Here is a 20914-nt window from a genome sequence, read left to right on the forward strand (position 1 = left end):
TGCAGAAAATATGACTTCTGTAACAGAGTTGTTAATGCTTGGAACTCATTACCTGACTCCATAGTCTCTACTCAAAATCCCAAAATCTTCAACCAAAAGCTGTCTACTATTGACCTCACCCCATTCCTGAGAGGACTATAAGCGTCAAGCCTACATAAAGTAGTAGACTATATTTGTGCATAAGAGCACAAATGTGCCTACAGTTCCTGTCCTATTGTTCCCTTCATTATATCCAATTAATATAGTTGATGCATAATTTTAATTATATATATATATATATTTTCTTCAAGATACGCTGTTTTATCTATGACATTTGTTTGTGTATACTGTTGTGACAAAAAATAATAATAATAATAATAACACAAAACGGTCCAAGATTTATAAAGCCTCCTTTGTGATTACAAATTCAAATTAGTTACGGCCACTCAAATCCCGGTTGCATAGATTTCCTGCCATCCAGTGATAATCTGGATTTTTTGCAGAATTAACTGTCCCTCCACCCCACCCATGAGAGGAAAAAAATAAAATTAAGCCAGGATTATAGGTCTTTCTGCAGAGGCAACAGTACCGGGGGTGTCCTGGACACAGGAAAACAAGGACCTGGCTTGAATTGTAGGGCCACAGATGCAGGGTTCCACTTTTTTACCCCCCCTCCTCCCAAATATCATTCCACCAAGTGGAAGTAGGGTAAACTGGGTTGAATTGGGAATCTTCTAGTTCAATCTATAAATGGCATGAATCAGGGGTCTCCAGTCCAACCGGCACTGGGCCACTGCAGCATGCCAGAAACCGGGCCACGCAAAGTATAGCCCCATCTGCAGGATGCAGGAAGCGCACGAAGTCACACGCCCTTCGGTCCCCTCTCTCCACAGAACCGGTACCTGGCACCCAAAAGGTTGGGGCCCCTCTGGCACGGATCAGTGATGGGTTTCAAAAACTTTTACTATCAGTTCTGTGGTTGTGGCTTGGTGGGCATGGCAGGGGAAGGATACTGTAAAATCTCCATTCCCATCCCACTCCAGGAGAAGGTTATTGCAAAATCCCCATTTCTTCCTGATCAGTGAGACTGGGGAGGCAGAGAATAGATGGGGGTGGGGCCAGTCAGAATTTTTACTACCGGTTCGCAGAACTACTCAATATTTCCGCTACCGGTTCTCCAGAACTGGTCAGAACCTGCTGTAACCCATCTCTGGCATGGGTGACTTGGTGTCTCCCAGTCCTGCCTTAATGGAACCCCTGGTTCTTTTGGAGAATGTTTTTCTCTTGAAAGGTATGACTATGGAATCGTCTTGAAGAGCAGGAGGAAGACCTGCTACCAAGACAACAGAGACTGATGAAACTGAGTTTTAGTCTCAGCTATGAAACATGACTTTAGACCAGTCATCTCCCTTGGCCCCACTCTCCTCAAGGAGCTGTTATGGGGAAAATAGGAGTAGGAAAGAGTATTAGTTATGTTCACAACCTTGGCTCAGCAAAGCCCAAGGAAATGATGCTATGGGTACCTTTCGGTGCCTGAGATTCATTTCAGCCTGTGGGTTCTAATGAACTCAATGAGATACTCTGTGAGATGAGAAGCCCTTGGATCCTTGCCTCTCCTAGCATATTGTTTCCTTTCATTATATCCAATTAATATAGTTATTACATACTTATGCTTATATATGTGCTTATATATTATATAGTTATTTTCATGCTTATGCTTATATATACTGTTGTGACAAAAAATAAATAAATAAATAAATATTTGTTTGGCCAGAGAGAGGGAAGAAGGACCAGATTCATGAAACTGTGAATGACTCTTTGAAAAAGGACATAGTAGCAATTGCCACGGAAGGGTCAATGGTGCAGTCCCTTCACAAGAGACTGCCCTTGATTTGTAATAATGGACAAATTTCATGTAAAGAAAATAGCAACACTTAGAGAATGAGTACACTTACTATACTTTCAGTAAATCGTGTGCCTTTCCTTGGGCTCATGTAGTCAATGCCTCTTTAACACCTCCTTAATGCAAGCATGTATTTTCCTGAGATAGAACAGAACAGAATAACACAGTTGGAAGGGACCTTGGAGGTCTTCTAGTCCAGGGGTCTGCAAACTTGGCTCTTTTAAGACTTGTGGACTTCAACTCCCAGAGTTCCTCAGCCAGCTTTGTCCACAAGTCTTAAAAGAGCCAAGTTTGCAGACCCCTGTTCTAGTCCAATCCCCTGCTCAGGCAGGAAACGGTATGCCATTTCAGACAAAACATCAGACAAAGATCACAGGGCCAAGACAGCAGAACCCATCCATGCACAATATTTTAAAGGGAGAGCAAATGAAGAGGAATTTTTGTACTGAATTTAAATAGTCAGAATGAAGTAAGGATTTTCACGGGTTTCAGTTTTTCATCTCCAACTGGATCAGTTCTTGGAGCATCCCAGGCTTCTTGGTATTCCAGGATTCAGTCCAGTTGAATAGTAGATATAGATTCAACCTGTTCTCAATAGGAGAGTAATTAAAGAAGTCTCAGTCAGAGTATGGGCAGCAAGTGCACTGATATAAGAACTGGTGCTTTCCCATTTGTCCTGGCTCCTTGCAGCCCTCAGTCTCAAATGTGGTTTCCTGCTTTCTCTTTGGGTCCTCTATAGAGATCCTAGGAATAAGGCTGCTGCAAGCTTAACAACTGCCAGCCACTCTCCCTGGGAATTAGACTTCACTTCCCCAAATTGGCATCTCCACCTTTGGGAAATGTGCATTTAAGCTGGCAATGGTGAGGACAAAAGGGGGAAAATGCAAATCACAGCAACTTTGAGATTGAGCCACTTGATAGATAAGTAGGTAGGTAAATAGAGTAAATGATTAGATGATAGATGATAGCTAGATGATGATAGATTAGATTGGGGTTGGCAACCTTAAACACTCAAAGAGCCATGTCCTAACTGGAAGCCCCCATTCAATTCTGGAGCCAACCGGAAGTCGGGTTCCCCCATCATAGTCTCCTCCTAGCGCGGCATCCATTTTCCTCTACCTGTCCTAACTGAAATCCCTATCAATTGTGGAGCCAACCAGCAACAGGAAGCCGCAGCAGAGGGATGAAAGAGCCAGAGCCGCAGGTTGCTGACCCCTAGATTAGGTGATAGATATATAGACAGACAGACACCTAGACAGACATGCACAGTTTTATGAGGGAAAACTGAGAAGTGTTAAACCCTCTTTCTCCAAGCCTTCTAAATTTCTCCAAGCCTTCTAAATTTCCGAAAAACAATGTGGGATTTCTTTCTGCCAATGAACTAACCACAGTTTTTAAAGAACTACAGTATTTCAAGTGAAATCTTGCAACTGAAGGTTGCAACTGAACCAGAAATAATAAGTCCAACTTTCAAATGCATTTAAGAGCAAAGAATTTCAGCAATTCAGATATATTTTTAAAATTGTACAAAGTTTTCAAATAGAATTACCCTGATATTTTTAAAAAATGAATACAGTATACATGAATTCTGAACTGGGAACACGGCATTATTGTTCAATAGTTTTTTGCTACCCTCATAAATCATCTTAAACAATTATTTAAGATCCCAGTTTATTTATTTATTTATTTATTTATTTATTTATTTATTTATTTATTTATTTGATTTTTATACCGCCCTTCTCCCGAAGGACTCAGGGCGGTGTACAGGCAAGATAAAACCAACAATACAAATATACAGGTTAAAATACCATTTAAAAAACTTATTTAAAATTAGCCTGAAATTAAAATTACCGTAAACTAAAAACCCCGTTTAAAAATTAATAAAATTTCACATTAAAAATCCAATTTAAGCCAGCCCCGCGCGAATAAAGAGATGTGTCTTCAGTTCGCGACGGAATGTCCGAAGGTCAGGTATTTGACGTAAACCCAGGGGAAGCTCGTTCCAGAGTGTGGGAGCCCCCACAGAGAAGGCCCTTCCCCTGGGGGCCGTCAGCCGACATTGTTTGGCGGACGGCACCCTGAGAAGTCCCTCTCTATGGGAGCGTACGGGTCGGTGGGAGGCATAGGAGTTGCCTATTTGTGATTTGCTGCTTTGAAAAATTAACATAGCCAATGCTCCAACTTATATTAACATGTTTATGTTAATGACATAAAATGGTAACTCGCTACTAGACTATGTTAATTGCAATCTTTTATTCCTGAAACTCCATAGAAGTTAGAGATGGGATTCTGCTACAATGCAAAGCTTTGCCTTTTTGAACCATCACACAGTAAAAACTCAGTTATTTTTTTTTGCACCTCTGAATCTTTCTAAGCACTTTATCATTCAAACAGTGATAATGATTACTGTATTAGTAAAAACCTGCACAAAATTCATAAACTCAGAAAAACAATATATAATATTCCTATTTAAATAAAATATTAAACCAGTGTACATAAGCCATATTACAGACAATAGTACATATTTTGAAAATATATGTATTAAAGTTAGTATACACCAACCAGACATAAACTGAAATGGACAAATTGGGGAAAAAAAGATACAAAGAATGACAGGTTTTGAACAGAGCAAGATCGATTCAAATTTAACTTGTTGCTGGCAATCCTTATGATTTATATTGATATATTGACCATCAATTGTGTTGTAAATGTTGTACCTTGATGAACGTATCTTTTCTTTTATGTACACTGAGAGCATATGCACCAAGACAAATTCCTTGTGTGTCCAATCACACTTGGCCAATAAAATTCTATTCTATTCTATTCTATTCTATTCTATTTATTTCAATTGTACATGTCAGGCTATACTATGATTAGTATATCCTTAAGAATGAATGGTAACAATGGACTGTCAGATGAAAAATGAGAAAATAGAATGAGAGCTCTTTAACCTGCAGCTGATCAATGTATTATATTCATAAATGAAAACAGTTGAACTGAATATATTACACACTATCAAATTGCAGACTGTGAAGCCATAAAAAAATTTCCATTATGCAAGATAAGGGAGACAATAAGTTCCTCTTTGTGTGGTTTGTGTAGCTGAGTTGCCAAAGAGAACTACACAGAAAATCTTCACAAGACAAGCTGTCAGCATGGACCAAGACATGGTCGGATACATTGTTCTTCTGGTGATTGTCACCCTCCTAAGTGTCATCCAAAATGGTAAGGCTGAATATTATATATGAAACCCAGAATTGTATACAAACCCAAGAATGAAAGATATATTTTGCTTTGGGTGGGTGGATTGATGTTTTCATGGACTTGTTTTTGAATGCCTTCATGCCTGTTGATATCATTTGAAAATTTCCAGCTATTTGCTTTTCTTTTTTTTCAGTGTTTGGGGTTTCCTGGGTCAAACTCAGTGGTTTTAATATTATACTTTTAAGTATTTAATATAGATTAATAGTATGCACCTTCAACTAAAATTACCTTGACAAAAATTGTAAGAGAAAAAGTTGAATGTGGCAAATTACAAAGTGGACAAATTTTTTTTTATCCAGCACTATATTTGTATGACTTGAAGATTGACTTGGCCTTAATCCCTCAGCTCTCAAATATATGATTAGCATCAGAGGGGTTTCTTGATGGCAACAGTTCTGGCCCTTCCTTTTCTTCCTTCCTTCCTTCCTTCCTTCCTTCCTTCCTTCCTTCCTTCCTTCCGTTAAATTCCCTTCCTTTTTAATGAGCCATCATTTTCTTTCAATAAGCCTATTTCTTTGTTGTTGTTAAAACTAACAACAACCCCTATATGTGTTTTTTCTTTACAGCTATTTTACTTTCTTGTGAGTTATAATAATTTTCATACATTTCTTGAAGCTTGCTGCTTATTTTGAGCAACATTTTTTTTCAGAGGAAAAAAAGATATGTATTTCTTTCTAACAACAGCTATAACTATAACAACCACCTGCCTTGTACTGATTCAGGCTTATTGATTCATAGAGTTAAGTATTGACTAAACTCTACAGTGATGGGAAAGGTTCTATAGATGTTTAGAGTGGAAATGCCAGGAATTAAGTCTAGAATGTTTGCATGTAAAACATGGAATCTACCACTCAACTGCAAGTCTTCCAATCCATTTCCTTGTTCTCTGCTGGGCAGGATGAGATGATAAAAATGTCTGGGAGAGGTAAGGGGAATGAGAAGAGGAAGAAGAGTTAGGCCATCTCCTCACTAGTCATTTACAGCATCTTTTTGAATCATCCAACCATCCTTATGATGACATATTAGACATTTATACTGCCTAGCTAGTAGGATAATGGACTTAATAATGTTCTCTTTTTAAGACTTTAATTTCAGTATACAGATATTCATGCAAGCTTCATATTCAACTCAAATGGTGGTGAAAAATTGCAGATGAAAAGCTGAACACCAAAAAAAAAGGGGGGGTAGAAAGAACCACACTACAGATGTATTGAAACAATGTATGTGTATTTATGTGTACAGGAATAAAACCATACTGTGCATGCCATTTTGTTTAAAATGAATTAAAGGTAACTTTGCTGGCAGTCTTCTATCTTCTCTCTTTAGATCCAACTCCTTGAAATAATAGCATGAGATCAGTGCAAAAGCAACTGGACACAATAATTGGCAATTAACTATGATACAAATATGTCCTGGCAACATTTCTTTTCTGTTAATTTCCATGGCATTGCTTTCATCAAGTCTTCAGCCCATGAGTGGGCATTTAGCTATAGTATTAGCTTTGAAATGATGCTTTCTTTCCCCCTTATTCCAAATACATCCAAAGCCAGCTTTGGTTGCATAAAATCTCATAGGCTGTATCAACCAATGCCAGAAAACAAAGGCAATAGAAGCAGAATAAGATCAGTACATTACACACTAGTAGAATTTCCAAATGATTCAAGAACCAGTGGAGGAGACATCAGCTCAGCCATGGGGAAAGACAGCTAAGGAGGGTCTTCCTAGGGCAATGTTTTCTAGTGTTTAGAAAACATTTTAACTAAAATGTTTTCTAAAACTAAAATGTTTCTAAAAACATTTAGAAAACATTAGAAAACATTTCTAATGTTTTCTAGCTAGATTGGAACCATTTACTTTACCTGACCTTTTTTTCTTAAGACTTATTGAAGAATCACATTTTCACTCTTTTACAGGCCAGTATAATATTTTGAAGTTCCCAAATCATTGAATAAGAACAGAAAGAAAATAAAAGTGAGGGGACTGTGGTGCTCTCTGAGCTTGGTGGTTTTCTTGCACATGTTTCATTACCCAAACTAGGTAACACTGAAGGTAACATCATCAGTGCTACTAGCTATTACCTAGTTTCGGTGATGAAACGTCTACAAGAAAACAAGCAAGCTCAGAGAGCAACAAGGGCCCCTCATTTCAATCCTGAGCTACAAATATCCTTCTTTTAAAAAAAAAAGTGTATAGAAATGAAATTTAAAGCAGAGAAGAGAAGAGTGATACCAGTCTTCCTCTGCTTATTGATTCAATTCACTCTTTAATTCTGGTCACAGACCAGAATAAAAATTTATTTTATTTTATTAAAATAAAACAAAACAGAATAGAATAGAAGAAGACATAATAGTGTATTGCAATTAATGGTGGAATCATCAAAGGGTAACCAATGTGCTAGAGTTAGAGTCCTCCAAAATTTAGAGACAGTTATATGATATAAATATCTTACTGGTTTGTGAAGGGTGGTCTGACTGTTAAAAAAAACATTCTTGGGTAGAGCAGATGGATCCTGTTGGATTTCCTGCTTTTTAATATGTTGTCTAAGTGCACTAAAGCCACGCTCATAGCCCATCAATAGGAACTCCTCCTTGCAGAAGCTGATATGTTGGATTTTCAGTGAAATAGTCCTAATCCATGTTGACATATAATTATCCTCCATAAGAAGAGGGCTGAGACCTGTGGGAAAGAACAGTAATTTCAGCCAGCATGCTATAATACAAATCCATGCATCTGTTTCAACTTTGTTCCATCTGCCTCTCTTCTTATTACTGGGTTTGAAACATGGGGTGCTATAGCCCTTAGAAATTTGAATTGCACTCTTCTTTTTTCTGTTAATTTTATAAGGTTTTCTCTCATTATCCTCTCACTTTTTCATATACCTCCTTCCTGCAATGTTCAAAAATATCCTGTATTTTAAACTAAGTGGATGAAATATGGAAAATTATTTCCAGCATTGAAAGAGAGTTAGTGAATTGAAAAGAATTAAGTTCCATCATGATAGTGCTCCCCTGAAATATTCCCTACAACTGCCTTTAATTTTTTTTAAAAATAGAATCCATGCTTCATAGATATGTGCAAATAAAGTCCAGATGAGCTCAGAAGTACAACCTGCAGGCAGGAGTAGCTGAATTTTCTGTTACTTTAAAGCAGAGGTGGGTTTCAGCAGGTTCTGACCAGTTCTGGAGAACCTGTAGCAGAAATTTTGAGTAGTTCGGAGAACCGGTAGTAAAAATTCTGACTGGCCCCACCCCCATCTATTCTCTGCCTCCCAATTCCCAGATGATCAGGAGGAAATGGGGATTTTGCAATAACCTTCCCCTGCTACGCCCACAAAGCCATGCCCACAAAGCCATGCCACACCCACAAAGCCATGCCCACAGAACTGGTAGGAAAAATTTTTGAAACTCACCACTCAGTGGTGAAATCTGCATTTTTTTTACTACTGGTTCTGTGGGCGTGGCTTGGTGGGCGTGGTGTGGCTTGGTGGGTGTGGCAGGGGAAGGATACTGCAAAATCTCCATTCCCTCCCCACTCCAGGGAAGGATATTGCAAAATCTCTATTTCCAACCCACTCTGGGGCCAGCCAGAGGTGGTATTTGCCGGTTCTCCAAATTACTCAAACTTTCTGCTACCAGTTCTCCGAACTGCTCAAAATTTCCACTATTGGTTCTCCAGAACCTGTCAGAACCTGCTGGATTTCACCCCTGCCACCACTGCATTAAAGGCATGTCAAAGCACAGGGAGAATGACACATCACTCCACCACTGCTCTGGTTTTGTGAATCAATCTGAACTGGATGCAGAGATATGAGTGCAAAGCATAGACAAAGGAAGTACAGAATGTGAAAACAAAGTTGAGGTTTCTTTTCAGGAAGTCGTGATGCAACTGTGTAGATGGACCATGGTTGTTTAGGGGGGAAAAATTAAAAAAAGAAAAAGAAAAAAGAAAATTGGCCTTTGCGTTAAAGTGTTTCTACCAGGCCTTGAAAGCATGTCCAACATCAACTATGCTGCCCCCAAAGTTATCCTTCTTGCATGACAAAAATCAGGCCAGCTTTCCTTTTCCTGGGGCCAAATCATAGAAAGCAACTGGGGATTCCTCTGGTTCCATTTTCCCACCCATCCCATTGAAAATGTGATGATCCTGGTTTGGATGCATTAAGCCACTTGCTTAAGGAGAGGATGAAGTAGAAGGGAGCTTTTTCCGAATTCATGCTCAGGACAACTCTTCCTCCATATCTAGAATCAGGCAATTGGGATGTTTCTGAATATGGATTTATCATTTTAGCACAATAGAAACCTATGTTCAAAAATAGCCTGGATTACAGGTCACACATGCAGACTAGAATGTGGGGTGAAGCAAAATAAGATGTTAAAAACTAACACAAACTACTACTAAGTAAAGACAAAAAGAAAGAAAAAGCAAGAGATCAAAGAAAAAGCAAAAAGTGCAAGAAAAGAGCAGTCTTTTTTTGACCTCATGACCAGCAATGTTCTGGAAATATCCGAGAAACACCCATTTAGATAATAATAGTAATTGTGATTCATCAAAACATAATAATAACAGTAATGACAAATGGCATCTTAGTATGTCAAAATCAGAACAGTGTTGAACATACAATACCACCCCACACACACACACGCATACCAGTACTTTGATATTGATCACAGTGATCATTTTAGAATTCATCCTTGATGGAGGCCTTGAAGACCCAGATCTCTGGGAAAGACTGTAATGCTGAGAAAGATGGAAAGAAAGAGAAGGAGATGACCAGCAGCAAGATGGATGGACACATTGGTGATGGGTGCCTCTCTGCAGATCTGAAAGACTAGGCCAGCAATAGATTGTCAGGGAGAAAATGTGGTCACTAGGAATAAAAAAAATGATTTAATGTCACATAATCAATCAAGTAAGGAAGCAAAAAATTAAAGAATAGCCATGCCAAACCATGTTGGCAGCAGCAGTAGAAAAGCATTTAAAGATGGCAGAAATAAGAACATACCTCTGGCAAACCTGGTTCTCTTTCCTAGTTTAAATTCACTTTCTGGGTGGCAAAGGATTAGTGCCCTCTCTTTAAATACTGGACTAGTGTTTTCTAAGCCCATCTTTATATTAAGCCCCAATTAGACTGACAATACCAGTGAGGCATTACAAGGGCAGATGCTTCTGAAGAAGCAAAGAGTGCAACTTATCTTATAGCCCCAGCTAAAATGGCCCTGAAAGGCAGATTCTAGCCATTGGAAGGGAACTGGTATGCCATTCTGAGCTGGATAGATCCAATTCCATGGCTGCACTAGCAACCATTTCATCAGTAAAGCAGGCTAAACATGGCAAGAGAAGAGGGAAAATATTATTTTAACAGGAGCAAAGCTAAGGGTGATTTTAAGCTGCCTCAGCTCTTTCTGCTGGGGATGACACAAAGTCTATTTGGACATGAAGAAAGTGGCCCCTGGGGTATTGTCATGCATCAGTTAAGGGGAAGTGCCAAAATTCCTTAGTATTCATTGCTTTTTCTCGATAGAGCAAATTAGTATCTCTCTTCCTTCCTTCTTCTGTTCAGTATTGTTCTTTGCATGCAGATGGCTATATAATTGTGAGCTAGCAGCTTTGCAGTAACGGTTTTCAAACTTCCCTGTCTGCAGAAATGTCAGCCTGGAAACTTCTCGATACAGGTAGTCCTTGACTTACTTCCACAGTTGAGCCCAAAATTTCAGCTGTCTAAGCAAGGCAGTTGTTAAGGGAATTTTGTCTCATTTTACGTATTAAGCAAATGAATCGAGCAAGTCAGTTTTCATCATTCATTATTTTGAACTTTCCCATATTCAGGCTTCTTATATTCCACATTCACATTGTAATTCTGTCTTTCAACCTTTGGATTTTATTTTTCTGCATGGTAACCTGGACAACCAGATGTTTCAAGGGCTTTACTCTAACTACTGCACAAACACAATTTGTTTTTAAATGATCAGTTCTTCCTTGTTCTATGTTGAGTGCTATCCAAGCCAATAGATCTATTATCCAGCACTATATTACCAATCATTTTATATTTTCTTCAGCTGAAAACATGCCTTTAAAAGTAAAAAAAAAAGCCTTTGATGATCCCGCGGCTCAGCTGCGATCGTCAGAACCCTTTAAACTATTTTTTTTAAACATTTTTTTATGTTATGTTTATTTTATGTTTATATTTATTTTTTTAGTCGAAGAGGTTGTAAATAAAAAGGTTTTAAAAGGCTCCTCTGGTGATCCCAGCTGAGTTCCTCATCACCAGAACCTTAAAAAACATGTTTTCTACAAGCTCTTCAGCCGAAGAGCCTGTTAAAACAATTATTTTAAGAGGTTCTGGGTTGCAATGAGGGAACTTCAGCTGGAATCATTAGAGGAGCTTTTAAAATCTTTTTTTCCTCTGGCGATCCCAGATGAGTTTGCCTGATCATCACAGGCTTTTAAAATTATTTTTAACAATTAACAATAGCTCCCACCCCGCCCACCCAATTCCCCGCTCCCCACTTACCTTATTGCTGCTCCTTTCGGGCTGGCAAAGCCATGCTTTACATCAGTTGCATCAGCTAGCAACTGAATCTGACTGCCTGGAATCCATCTCCTCAGTGAGCAACTGCTTTGCTGGCTGAGGAACTCTGGGAATTGAAGTCCACAAACCTTAAAGTTACTAAGGTTGGAGACCCCTGATCTAAAAAATATAAATAAAATAAAATAATAAAATAAAATATTTGTTCAGCTTTCTGAGATTTGGTGTGTTTCTGTAGTGTTTCACTCTAACTACACAAACACACAAAATCTCACAAAGTTGTATGTGGCATTTGTGTGTGTGTGTGTGTGTGTGTGTGAGTCAGCTGTGTTGTGTGTGTGTAAAGTGTGAAAGTTGGTTTTTGTGGCTGTGTGAGGTTCCTGCTTGTTGCAGGGGCCATTTTGGGTGAAGTGCAGCTGCTTTTATATTGTGTGTGTGTGAGTCAGTTGTGTTGTGTTGTGTGTGTGTAAAGTGTGAAAGTTGGTTTTTGGTACCTCTTATTGTTTTGTATACTTTGTTTATTATTTTTTATTATTTATTGTTATTGGCCATGCCCATCCAGTCATCTGACCACCACGCCACACCCACCAATTAAGCCACACCCACAGAACCAGTAGGGAAAATTTTTAGGTTTCACCCCTGGACCTTCACACCTTGGATGACCTTGCTGAGATTATATACTCTTGCAATATACTCCTCCAATAAACACCCTACCACTACCACAATGAGGTGGCACAGCAGGACTTTGAGGGGAATGGAAGAAGGCTTTTAATAAGTTGGGTAGATTTATTATATCTAACCATACTATTCTGACTTCTAAAAAAAACTTATCCGTTGCAGTGCAATATTTCTGTTTCATACTGACATTTTACTAGCTAGCTATTATATTGTCATAATAATATTTTCACGTATTTTAACAGATTGCTGTTTTAATAGAAAAACTAATAATTTTAACTGTGGGCTTAATACAAATGTTTCACATTGCTGTTTTTGATATTATAATTATATTCATGTATCTTAGTAACTTTGGTATTCTACATCAAGAAAAAGCAAAACCTACAATAAAAAATCATTGTGCATTTTTTTTAAAAAACCCTCAGCCTTTTTTGCAAGCAAAGTCGAACAAGAAAGCAAAAGCAACACAAGCAAAACAAACCAGTGCTGTCCATCTGCTTTTGACCGTGTCTTTATTGCCAAGTGAGTATTCCTTTTCATATTAATGTTCAAAGAGAAAAATTTCCATATACCTTATTAACTCTTAAGTGTTGCAGATGTGGCTGCAAGAATGGCAAAATCTAAAGAGGTATTCTGGAACTCAAATCTGCTAAGGCTGCTAAATGTACCCGTTACAGAAGTGGCTTCCTTGAGAATTACTTGGAGCCAAGTTATACAGAATTTTGATTTTTAAACAAAATTGCTATAAAACCTCATTAGCCCTAGAAGGCTGGCCTTCAAATATGAAGCTATTTCTTGGTTGAGTCAATGGAGATAAGGTATTTCGCTTATTTATTTTGGCCAGTGGTGAAATCCAAACTTTTTACTACCGGTTTGGTGGGCGTGGTTTGGTGGGCGTGGCTTGGTGGCAGGGGAAGGATACTGCAAAATCCTCATTCCCTCCTCACTCCTGGGGGAAGGATATTGCAAAATCTCCATTCCCACCCTACTCTGGGGCCAGTCAGAGGTGGTATTTGCCAGTTCTCCGAACTGCTCAAAATTTCCGCTACCGGTTCTCCAGAACCTGTCAGAACCTGCTGGATTTCACCCTGATTTTGGCTGCAAGACTCCAGACAATTTTAGTGGATAGTAAAGGGTTAATGTTTTCTATTTCTCTTTGCTGTCCTTTAGTGGTCATGCAGACTTTTACAACCCAAATCTGGTAGCCCCGACATCCAGTGGTCTGTACTGTGTGCGCACTGTGTATACACAATATAATTTTAAAAAATTAAGATGGTGGCAAGAACAGTGCTAACAACACACTACTTGGTTTCCATGTGTGTGTGTTTATCTCAATCATAAACTAATATATAATACAAACTAATAAAAGTAAAAGCTGAAAAGAAAAGAGAGACAAGAAAGAGAAAACAAAAGCACAGAAAGAAAAAATAAAGAAGAAACTTCTGATTTTCTTTGCAGCAGATACATGTACAATTATGTTATCTCTTACTATGTGATTACAAAAGAAAGGTCACTCTTTTCAATTATGCACTTTTTCCTAATCAATAAAATCACAAAATATAAATGAATTTATTCCATTTTATGTAAAAGTCTATAAAGTGTTTTCAGTCAACCATAAATGTACTTATTGTTTATTCCTCTAACTAAAGAACTTAATTTAGCCATTTCAACAAGTTTCATCAAGAAATCAAAGCCAGATTGTCAAACTTTCCAGAACCTTAGAAGAAAGAGCACCATCCTTATCCCTGGATCAGATGCTCCTTTCAAAGTCTGGAATTTATGGTTTAAATATTAATGTATTAATCTATTATTAAACTTGTGTACCAGGTGAGGGGGAAGTGGTGGCTCAGTGGCTAAGATGCTGAGCTTGTCGACCAGAAGGTCAGCAGTTCAGGGGTTCGAATCCCTATTGCCGCATAACAGGGTGAGCTCTCTGGAACTTGTCCCAGCTTCTGCCAACATAGCAGTTCGAAAGCATGTAAAAAATGCAAGTAGAAAAATAGGGACCACCTTTGGTGAGAAGGTAACAGCATTCTGTGAATCTTCGGCATTGAGTCATGCTGGCCATATGACCACAGAGACATCTTTGGACAGTGCTGGCTCTTTGGCTTTGAAACAGAGATGAGCACCGCCCCCTAGCGCTGGAAACGACAAGCACACATGTGTGGAGGAACCTTTATCTTTATCTTGCCATGTACTCTCAACAACTCTTTGGATTTTTTTGCTTTGCCGCCTAACAAATATACCATATTCTGTTTGTTAAACTTGAGAATAATTTTACTTTCAAATATTTCAGTTGAAATTTCACTTTGAATTATGTACAAACATACAACACACCCATACATTTCTTCAAAAGCATAGTTTTAATAAGTTTCCCTAACACATTGCATTTTATACATTATTTCTTTAATATATATTGATAGTTCCAGTTTTTAAATCCATGTACTACTGGCTGTTTCATTGCAAAATACAGACAAATGTAAATCATGAAAACAAGAAATTGGATAAATGCAAAATAAACAAATCTCTTACCCATCCTTAGCAATGGTCACAGAGTCTAGTATATAAAGCAGAGCACTGCGTGAGACCTACATTAAACTAAACTTTGTGTAAATATTATTTATGGTGAACAATTTTATTTAAGATACTTAACAGATTAAGAGGTAAGGCAGGATTTATTTTCGTTTATACACGACTTGTTAACTACTTTTTAAAATTTTATGGCTATGGATACATTCTCTTAATCCCAGTAGAATGTGCCCTCACTCTTCCTCTTCCTAATTTTTCTCTAGCCAAAATTGCAGAGATGCGTATCCTACCTTTCTTGCTGTCCTTTGGTGTGCTGGCCTGCTGTGCAGCCAAGGTAGGTAATCAATCCACTCTTCAGATCCTGCTCTTCAGTCTGAAAAGCTCCCTGTTTGTTTATGTACTAAAACATAACAAAAGGAAAAATGGGTGGAGAATGGGTGGAAAGGGAAATAATAGATGCTAATTCTTATCATCACATGGACCTTACATTAAAATTTATTCCCCCAATGCCTTTTATTGTTGTTGAGAATAACAGAGTGGGAAGCAGTGGTGAAATACAATTTTTTTTACTACCGATTCTGTGGGTATGGCTTGGTGGGCATGGCATGGCTTGGTGGATGTGGCTTGGTGGGCGTGGCAACGAAAGAATACTGCAAAATCTCCATTCCCACCCCATTCTGGGGCTAGACAGAGGTGGTATTTGAACTACTCAAAATTTCCACTACCGGTTCTCCAAACTGCTCAGAATTTCCGCTATCGGTTCTCTAGAAACTGCCAGAACCTGCTGGATTTCACCCCTGGTTGGAAGGGACCTTGGAGGTCTTCTAGTCTAATCCTCTGCTCAAGTAGGAAACTCTATACCAGGGGTGTCAAACTGAATTTCATTGAGGGCTGCATCAGGGTTGTGTTTGACCTCAGAGGGCTAGGGTGGGCGTGGTCATGGTGGGCTGTTGACACTTTTTATTTCTAAATTTATACCCCATTGTTTAATAGTAAATTGCTTTTCCAGGCAGAAAAGCTATTTATACTAATGTATTTTTATTATCCAATTAATAACAAAAATACAAAAATACAATAGCATAAATAACATGATAATACAAGATCTAATAGCAGAGGTAAATTTCCAGGACAATAAATGGTTGATTGTAGATTAAATGGACCCACAGTATGTCAAATCTGGCTTTAAACTGCAGTATTAACGTAAAATGTTGCTTGTTTTCTATCCAGATCAGGCACTTACTTAAGGCAACATAATTGTAATCCAGTTCAATACAGGCCTCCTGCAGCACTCTGCCGGCCATGAGGAGGCCCCAGGAGGCCTCTGTGCAGCCCGTTTTTGGCCCCACCGTCCTCCAATAGCACTCTGCAGCCAAAAATGGGCTGTGGCCCTCCCAAGCTCCATTTTCAGCTGTGACGACCTGCTCCAGCATGCTGCCAGTGAAACTGGAGCTTGGGAAGGCCAGGCTGAGGCACCACGGGCCTGTCCTTTACTATTTCCAGGGCAGCCCGCGGGCCAGATTTAAGCATCCCGTTGGCCGGATCCAGCCCCTGGGCCTTGAGTTTGACACCCCTGCTCTATGCCATTTCAGACAAATGGTTGTCCAATCTCTTCTTAAAAACATCTAGTGTTGAAGCACCCACAGCTTCTGAAGGCAAGTCATTCCATTGATTAAGAACAAAACAATACTACTAAATTTTCCTTTTGAAAGATTCCTGCTAAAGAGATCAAGAAAAGTGAGGTAGCTTCATTTAAAAGCTATGGGAAGAGATCTAATAATATACCTATCATCCTAAGGCATACACATAGAGAGATATTTTATAGCATGATCTTGGCATGAATGTAGGCCAATAATCTTTTTCTTGGCAGATCTTTTATGCCCTTAATTATTCTATAGCAAATAAATTTTAGCAGATAAAACCTGGAAAGTTTGATTCAAATGATAGTTAATTCTAATATGATGACTAGGTTCAAATATATGATGATGCAAATATATAATGCTTTGGAGAATAAGTCAACTCCGTCTTCTCTGACAGTTCCTCAATTACTGGAAGACAACTATCATGTTACCCCTACACCTTATTTTTGTTAGGCTAGACATACCTAGTTTCCTCAGCTGTTTATCATATTATTTAACCTCCAGAGCCCTTATAATCTTTATTGCTCTTCTCTGTACTATTCCTCAGCATCTTTTTTGTATCATGGTGACTAGAATTGAATGCAGTATTGCAAGTGTGGCCTCACTAGTGCAATATAAAGAGCTACTGTAACTTCCCATGATCTTGATACTATCCCTCTGTTGATGCAGCCTAGGATTGCACTGAGGTTTTTTTTGGCAATTGGAAGCACACTTAACTTTAACTGGTGGTCAATTAGAACACCTAGATCAGGGATGTCAAACTGGGGCCCGTGGGCCGGATGCATCACGTGTAGGCCATGCCCACCCCAACTCCATGAGTGGGGAAAACATCGCGAAATGTCACATGACAGCAACATGACGCAGTGAGTGTTACACCCATGACCTAGATCCTTCGGATTATTGAGCCAGGTTCTGCCTATTCTGTACCTATGCATTGATTTTTCCTGCCTAAGTGCAGGATCTTATTTCTCTCACCACTGAACTGCATCTTGTTGGCTAGGATCCAATGTTCAAGTCTGTCAAGATCCTTCTGACTCCTGAGTCTATATTCCAAAGTGCTAGCAGTTTCCCCCAGCTTGGTTGTGATTTGCCTTTGAAACTGCAGTTTGATACTTCAAACATTTACTAAAATGTTTTCAGTAAACAGCAATCTTCTGTTAACCATGGTTCATGGTTTAGCAGAGTACATGAAACCAACCAACTGTGGCCTAAGCAATATACCATCATCAGCATCTGCAGAAGGGCATGTGATATCATGTCCATTATGACATCATTGTGGCTTCTACCAGATCTTATGTAAACCATAGCATATGTGACTTATAAGGATGTGTGAAGCAGCCTATCTAAAAACAGGTTTCTCCTTTCTTTATTTCAGCTCCGGCTGCCTTTGCTGGGTTGATGTATTTGTTTGTGAGACAAAAATACTTTGTTGGATACATGGGAGAAAGGACCCAGAGGTAAATCCATCATTTATCTTTTTCTCAGAACTGGCAGATGTGCATTTATGAGTTATTTCTCCCTTCTTCTAGTGCTACAATTACTAATCCCATATTCTGTAATTCTAACTTGTCTCTCTACAGATGTTTTAAACTACATCTCTCATAATCAGCTGGAACGGCAAGAGTTGTAGTGCAAAACATCTGGAAAAAAACTAAGGCAGGAAAGACTGTTTCAGATTTGCCCTCTCAAACTAATTCAGCCTCACAAATAAAAGGTGAAAAGGCTGCAATTCTAAATAGGATTGGGGGATTGCCAGGCAGAGGAGGAAATGAACAGAATAAAGGAAATAGATCTACCTTCTTTTGTTCTCTGCAGTTTCTTGTGCTTTAAATCCGTATGTAAACAACATTCATATATATATATATTCATTTATTTTATTGTTTATTTGCCGCCTATCTTGCACGTCTTGGCAACTCTAAGCGTCTTATGTGCATGAGTTACATATATGCATCTTTATGTCACTTATAGTTATATATGCATGAGTTACTGCATATATAAACTGACAATTTATAGCAATTTATAAGCTGTGAACAGCTTTCTCCTTCACAAACTCTCCAACATTATTCAGACAATTCCACACCCTTTCTGAGATCAGGATGCTAAAAATAAATTGGAACTATGCTGAGATCAGTCACCTTTTTCTAATGGTGTTAGAAACGTGCATGGTGGTTATTCGGTTTCTTACAAAGACAGAATGGTGGAACAGAAGGCATGATTATATATCCTGAAACCAAGTCTAAAATCAAAATCACTTAACACAGAACAGTGGTGTCTTAAGTATTTAAAATCATGTGTGTGCACTTTTGCAGAGTGCATATGAAGAACATAATGTTAGATTACAAGGAAATTGGATTCAAAACATAACCTAGAAGGCCACAAAAAGTTCATCAACCTTTCTTGGGATTGGAACACCTCTTTCATCCAGTTTGCCTTTCCTGATGTCAAGCACCACAGGTTCATAGCCGCTGCAGTGTTTTGTGCACAGGCCACATCAACTTATGATAGTAAGCACTGGGATTGTGGGATAGTCAGCTAAAGCAGAAGCAAGCAATATTTTTGCAACAAAAGTTTTTAAAAAAATCTTTTAACAAGTACAATCTTTAACAAGAGGCTATGATATTAGCAGGAAAGGTGGTGTTCGAATTTTCATCCTCCTATTGGGTGGGTACTGTTATTTGAATTCCTAAAACAGGCATTTTAATAAAACTGTTTGCACAGGTTTACTGTATTCTAATGATGATTTTTTTAAAAATGGGAAAAAAATCACACTGCCAAAATCATCAATATCATCTTACATAGACATAAATTAAAAGGCATGTTAAATTGATCCCTATGTATTTTAAAATGTATTGCATGAAATTTATGTGCTAATTTCACAACTCTGTTGTAGAGGTGTGGGTTCATGCAAATTTTTACTCCCAAAATTTTTGGCTATACTGTATTCAAATGAATTTTGCTTTGATAACAGATTTTGGTATTTCATAATGAACGAATAACATTCTTCCATTCTTGTTTAAGCACTCCAGGTTACATCTTTGGAAAACGCATCATATTTTTTCTGTTCCTGATGTCTGTTGCTGGAATCCTCAATTATTACCTGGGTGTCCTTTTTGGAAGTGACTTTCAAATGCATATAAAAACTATAACCAATACTATCTCTCCACTATTGCTCATTCCTTAAATCCTTGTAGAATTGAAGGTGAGATAGCACAGAAGAGATGTCTGTACTTAGCCAATCAATATTTGGAGAAAAAAGGTTGAAATGGATGCATAAATCTTCTCTTAGATTGCCATAAATCTAATGCTCTTAGACTCTTGTGGTTTTGATTTAACACAGCTTTTTTCATCCTACAAGAAAGTGATTTATTGTACCCAACCAGCAAATTTGTGGTAGGAGAAGAATAATTTCCTGCAAGTTATAGAACTCACCATGGGTTTAGTCCCTGTAGTTTTCTATTATTTTTTTGTTTATTTACTTTGCATTTAATATAAGGTAAAAAATAATAAGTGTCTGATTTTACATCAAAATGTCCACTGATTTTATATGTATCTATCAAATTCAGGTTGTTCTTCAGAGTATAGATTCAATCGCGTGGTAGTTATCCTCAGCCCAGAGAGTTTAATTTAATAATAAAACAGAAAATATTTCTCTAGCTGGATTGTTTTGTATCATATTGGCATTTAAAATAAAGTTGTTCAGTGATGAAATCAGTTCTTTAGTATGTATAGTATGTACCTCTGTATTTCTCAAAATGTAGTAGTACCAGATGTAATATTGTACACATACACACAAAACAGGGAAATCACAAACATTGACATTGTTTTTTCAAATGCCCTACTGTATACTTTGAGATAAACTGATGCCATTATGTTTTCCACTATACAAGCTGTACTCACATTTGCATGCCTTGCAGAAGATGTCTTTGTATTTGCCTTTTCAAATGTGGTCCTTGTGTGAAACGACGAGATTTGCAGAAGGAATCCACAAAATGCCAGCTGCAAAATAAATTACATTTTCCCCAAGATTCTGTGATTTTGGTTTGTTTGTTTGTTTTTGTTTTTTAATTTGAAGCAAGCAAGATCTGCATCAATTTGCAGTGCAGAATACTTTTCCCCAAGGATGAAGTTCAATGAGCAATCATGCTTCTTTCGAGAAGTTGAGATTTTTAAAATTTTTGTTTACCATAATAGAACTGGCAAGAAAGTAGGAGGTTGTAATGAGCAACAGTGATGCCATTTTGCAGGAGAGTGAATGCAGTCTTCTGTTGAGCAGTTACTCTTCATGACCTTTGATTTAAGTGAAAGATAGTTGCTGCCTTCTCTAGTAAGAATCACAGCTGCAGGCAGATTTCATTTCATCCTAAGAGCCAGACAAGAAAGAATACATTGGAATTGCAGATA

The 20914-nt window shown here is 38.1% G+C and overlaps 1 protein-coding gene and 1 long non-coding RNA gene across 2 annotated transcripts; one reads left to right on the forward strand and one right to left on the reverse strand.

Moving 5' to 3' along the window:
- The first annotated feature begins 4763 nt into the window (after positions 1–4763).
- On the forward strand, positions 4764–20530 carry ALOX5AP (arachidonate 5-lipoxygenase activating protein). Its single transcript, XM_058185445.1, has 5 exons — positions 4764–5107; positions 12773–12869; positions 15140–15210; positions 17889–17970; positions 19532–20530. The coding sequence occupies exons 1-5, from the start codon at positions 5038–5040 to the stop codon at positions 19692–19694; spliced, it is 483 nt and encodes a 160-aa protein (XP_058041428.1). The 5' UTR covers positions 4764–5037; the 3' UTR covers positions 19695–20530.
- On the reverse strand, positions 5705–10005 carry LOC131199556 (uncharacterized). The gene is made up of 3 exons (XR_009155363.1): positions 9794–10005; positions 7596–7822; positions 5705–6062 (listed from the first exon to the last, which is right to left on the reverse strand). It is a non-coding gene; the product is annotated as an uncharacterized LOC131199556 (long non-coding RNA).
- Positions 20531–20914: the final 384 nt, after the last annotated feature.

This window comes from Ahaetulla prasina, chromosome 5 (genome assembly GCF_028640845.1).
Source record: "Ahaetulla prasina isolate Xishuangbanna chromosome 5, ASM2864084v1, whole genome shotgun sequence".
NCBI classification, from domain to species: Eukaryota; Metazoa; Chordata; class Lepidosauria; order Squamata; family Colubridae; genus Ahaetulla; species Ahaetulla prasina.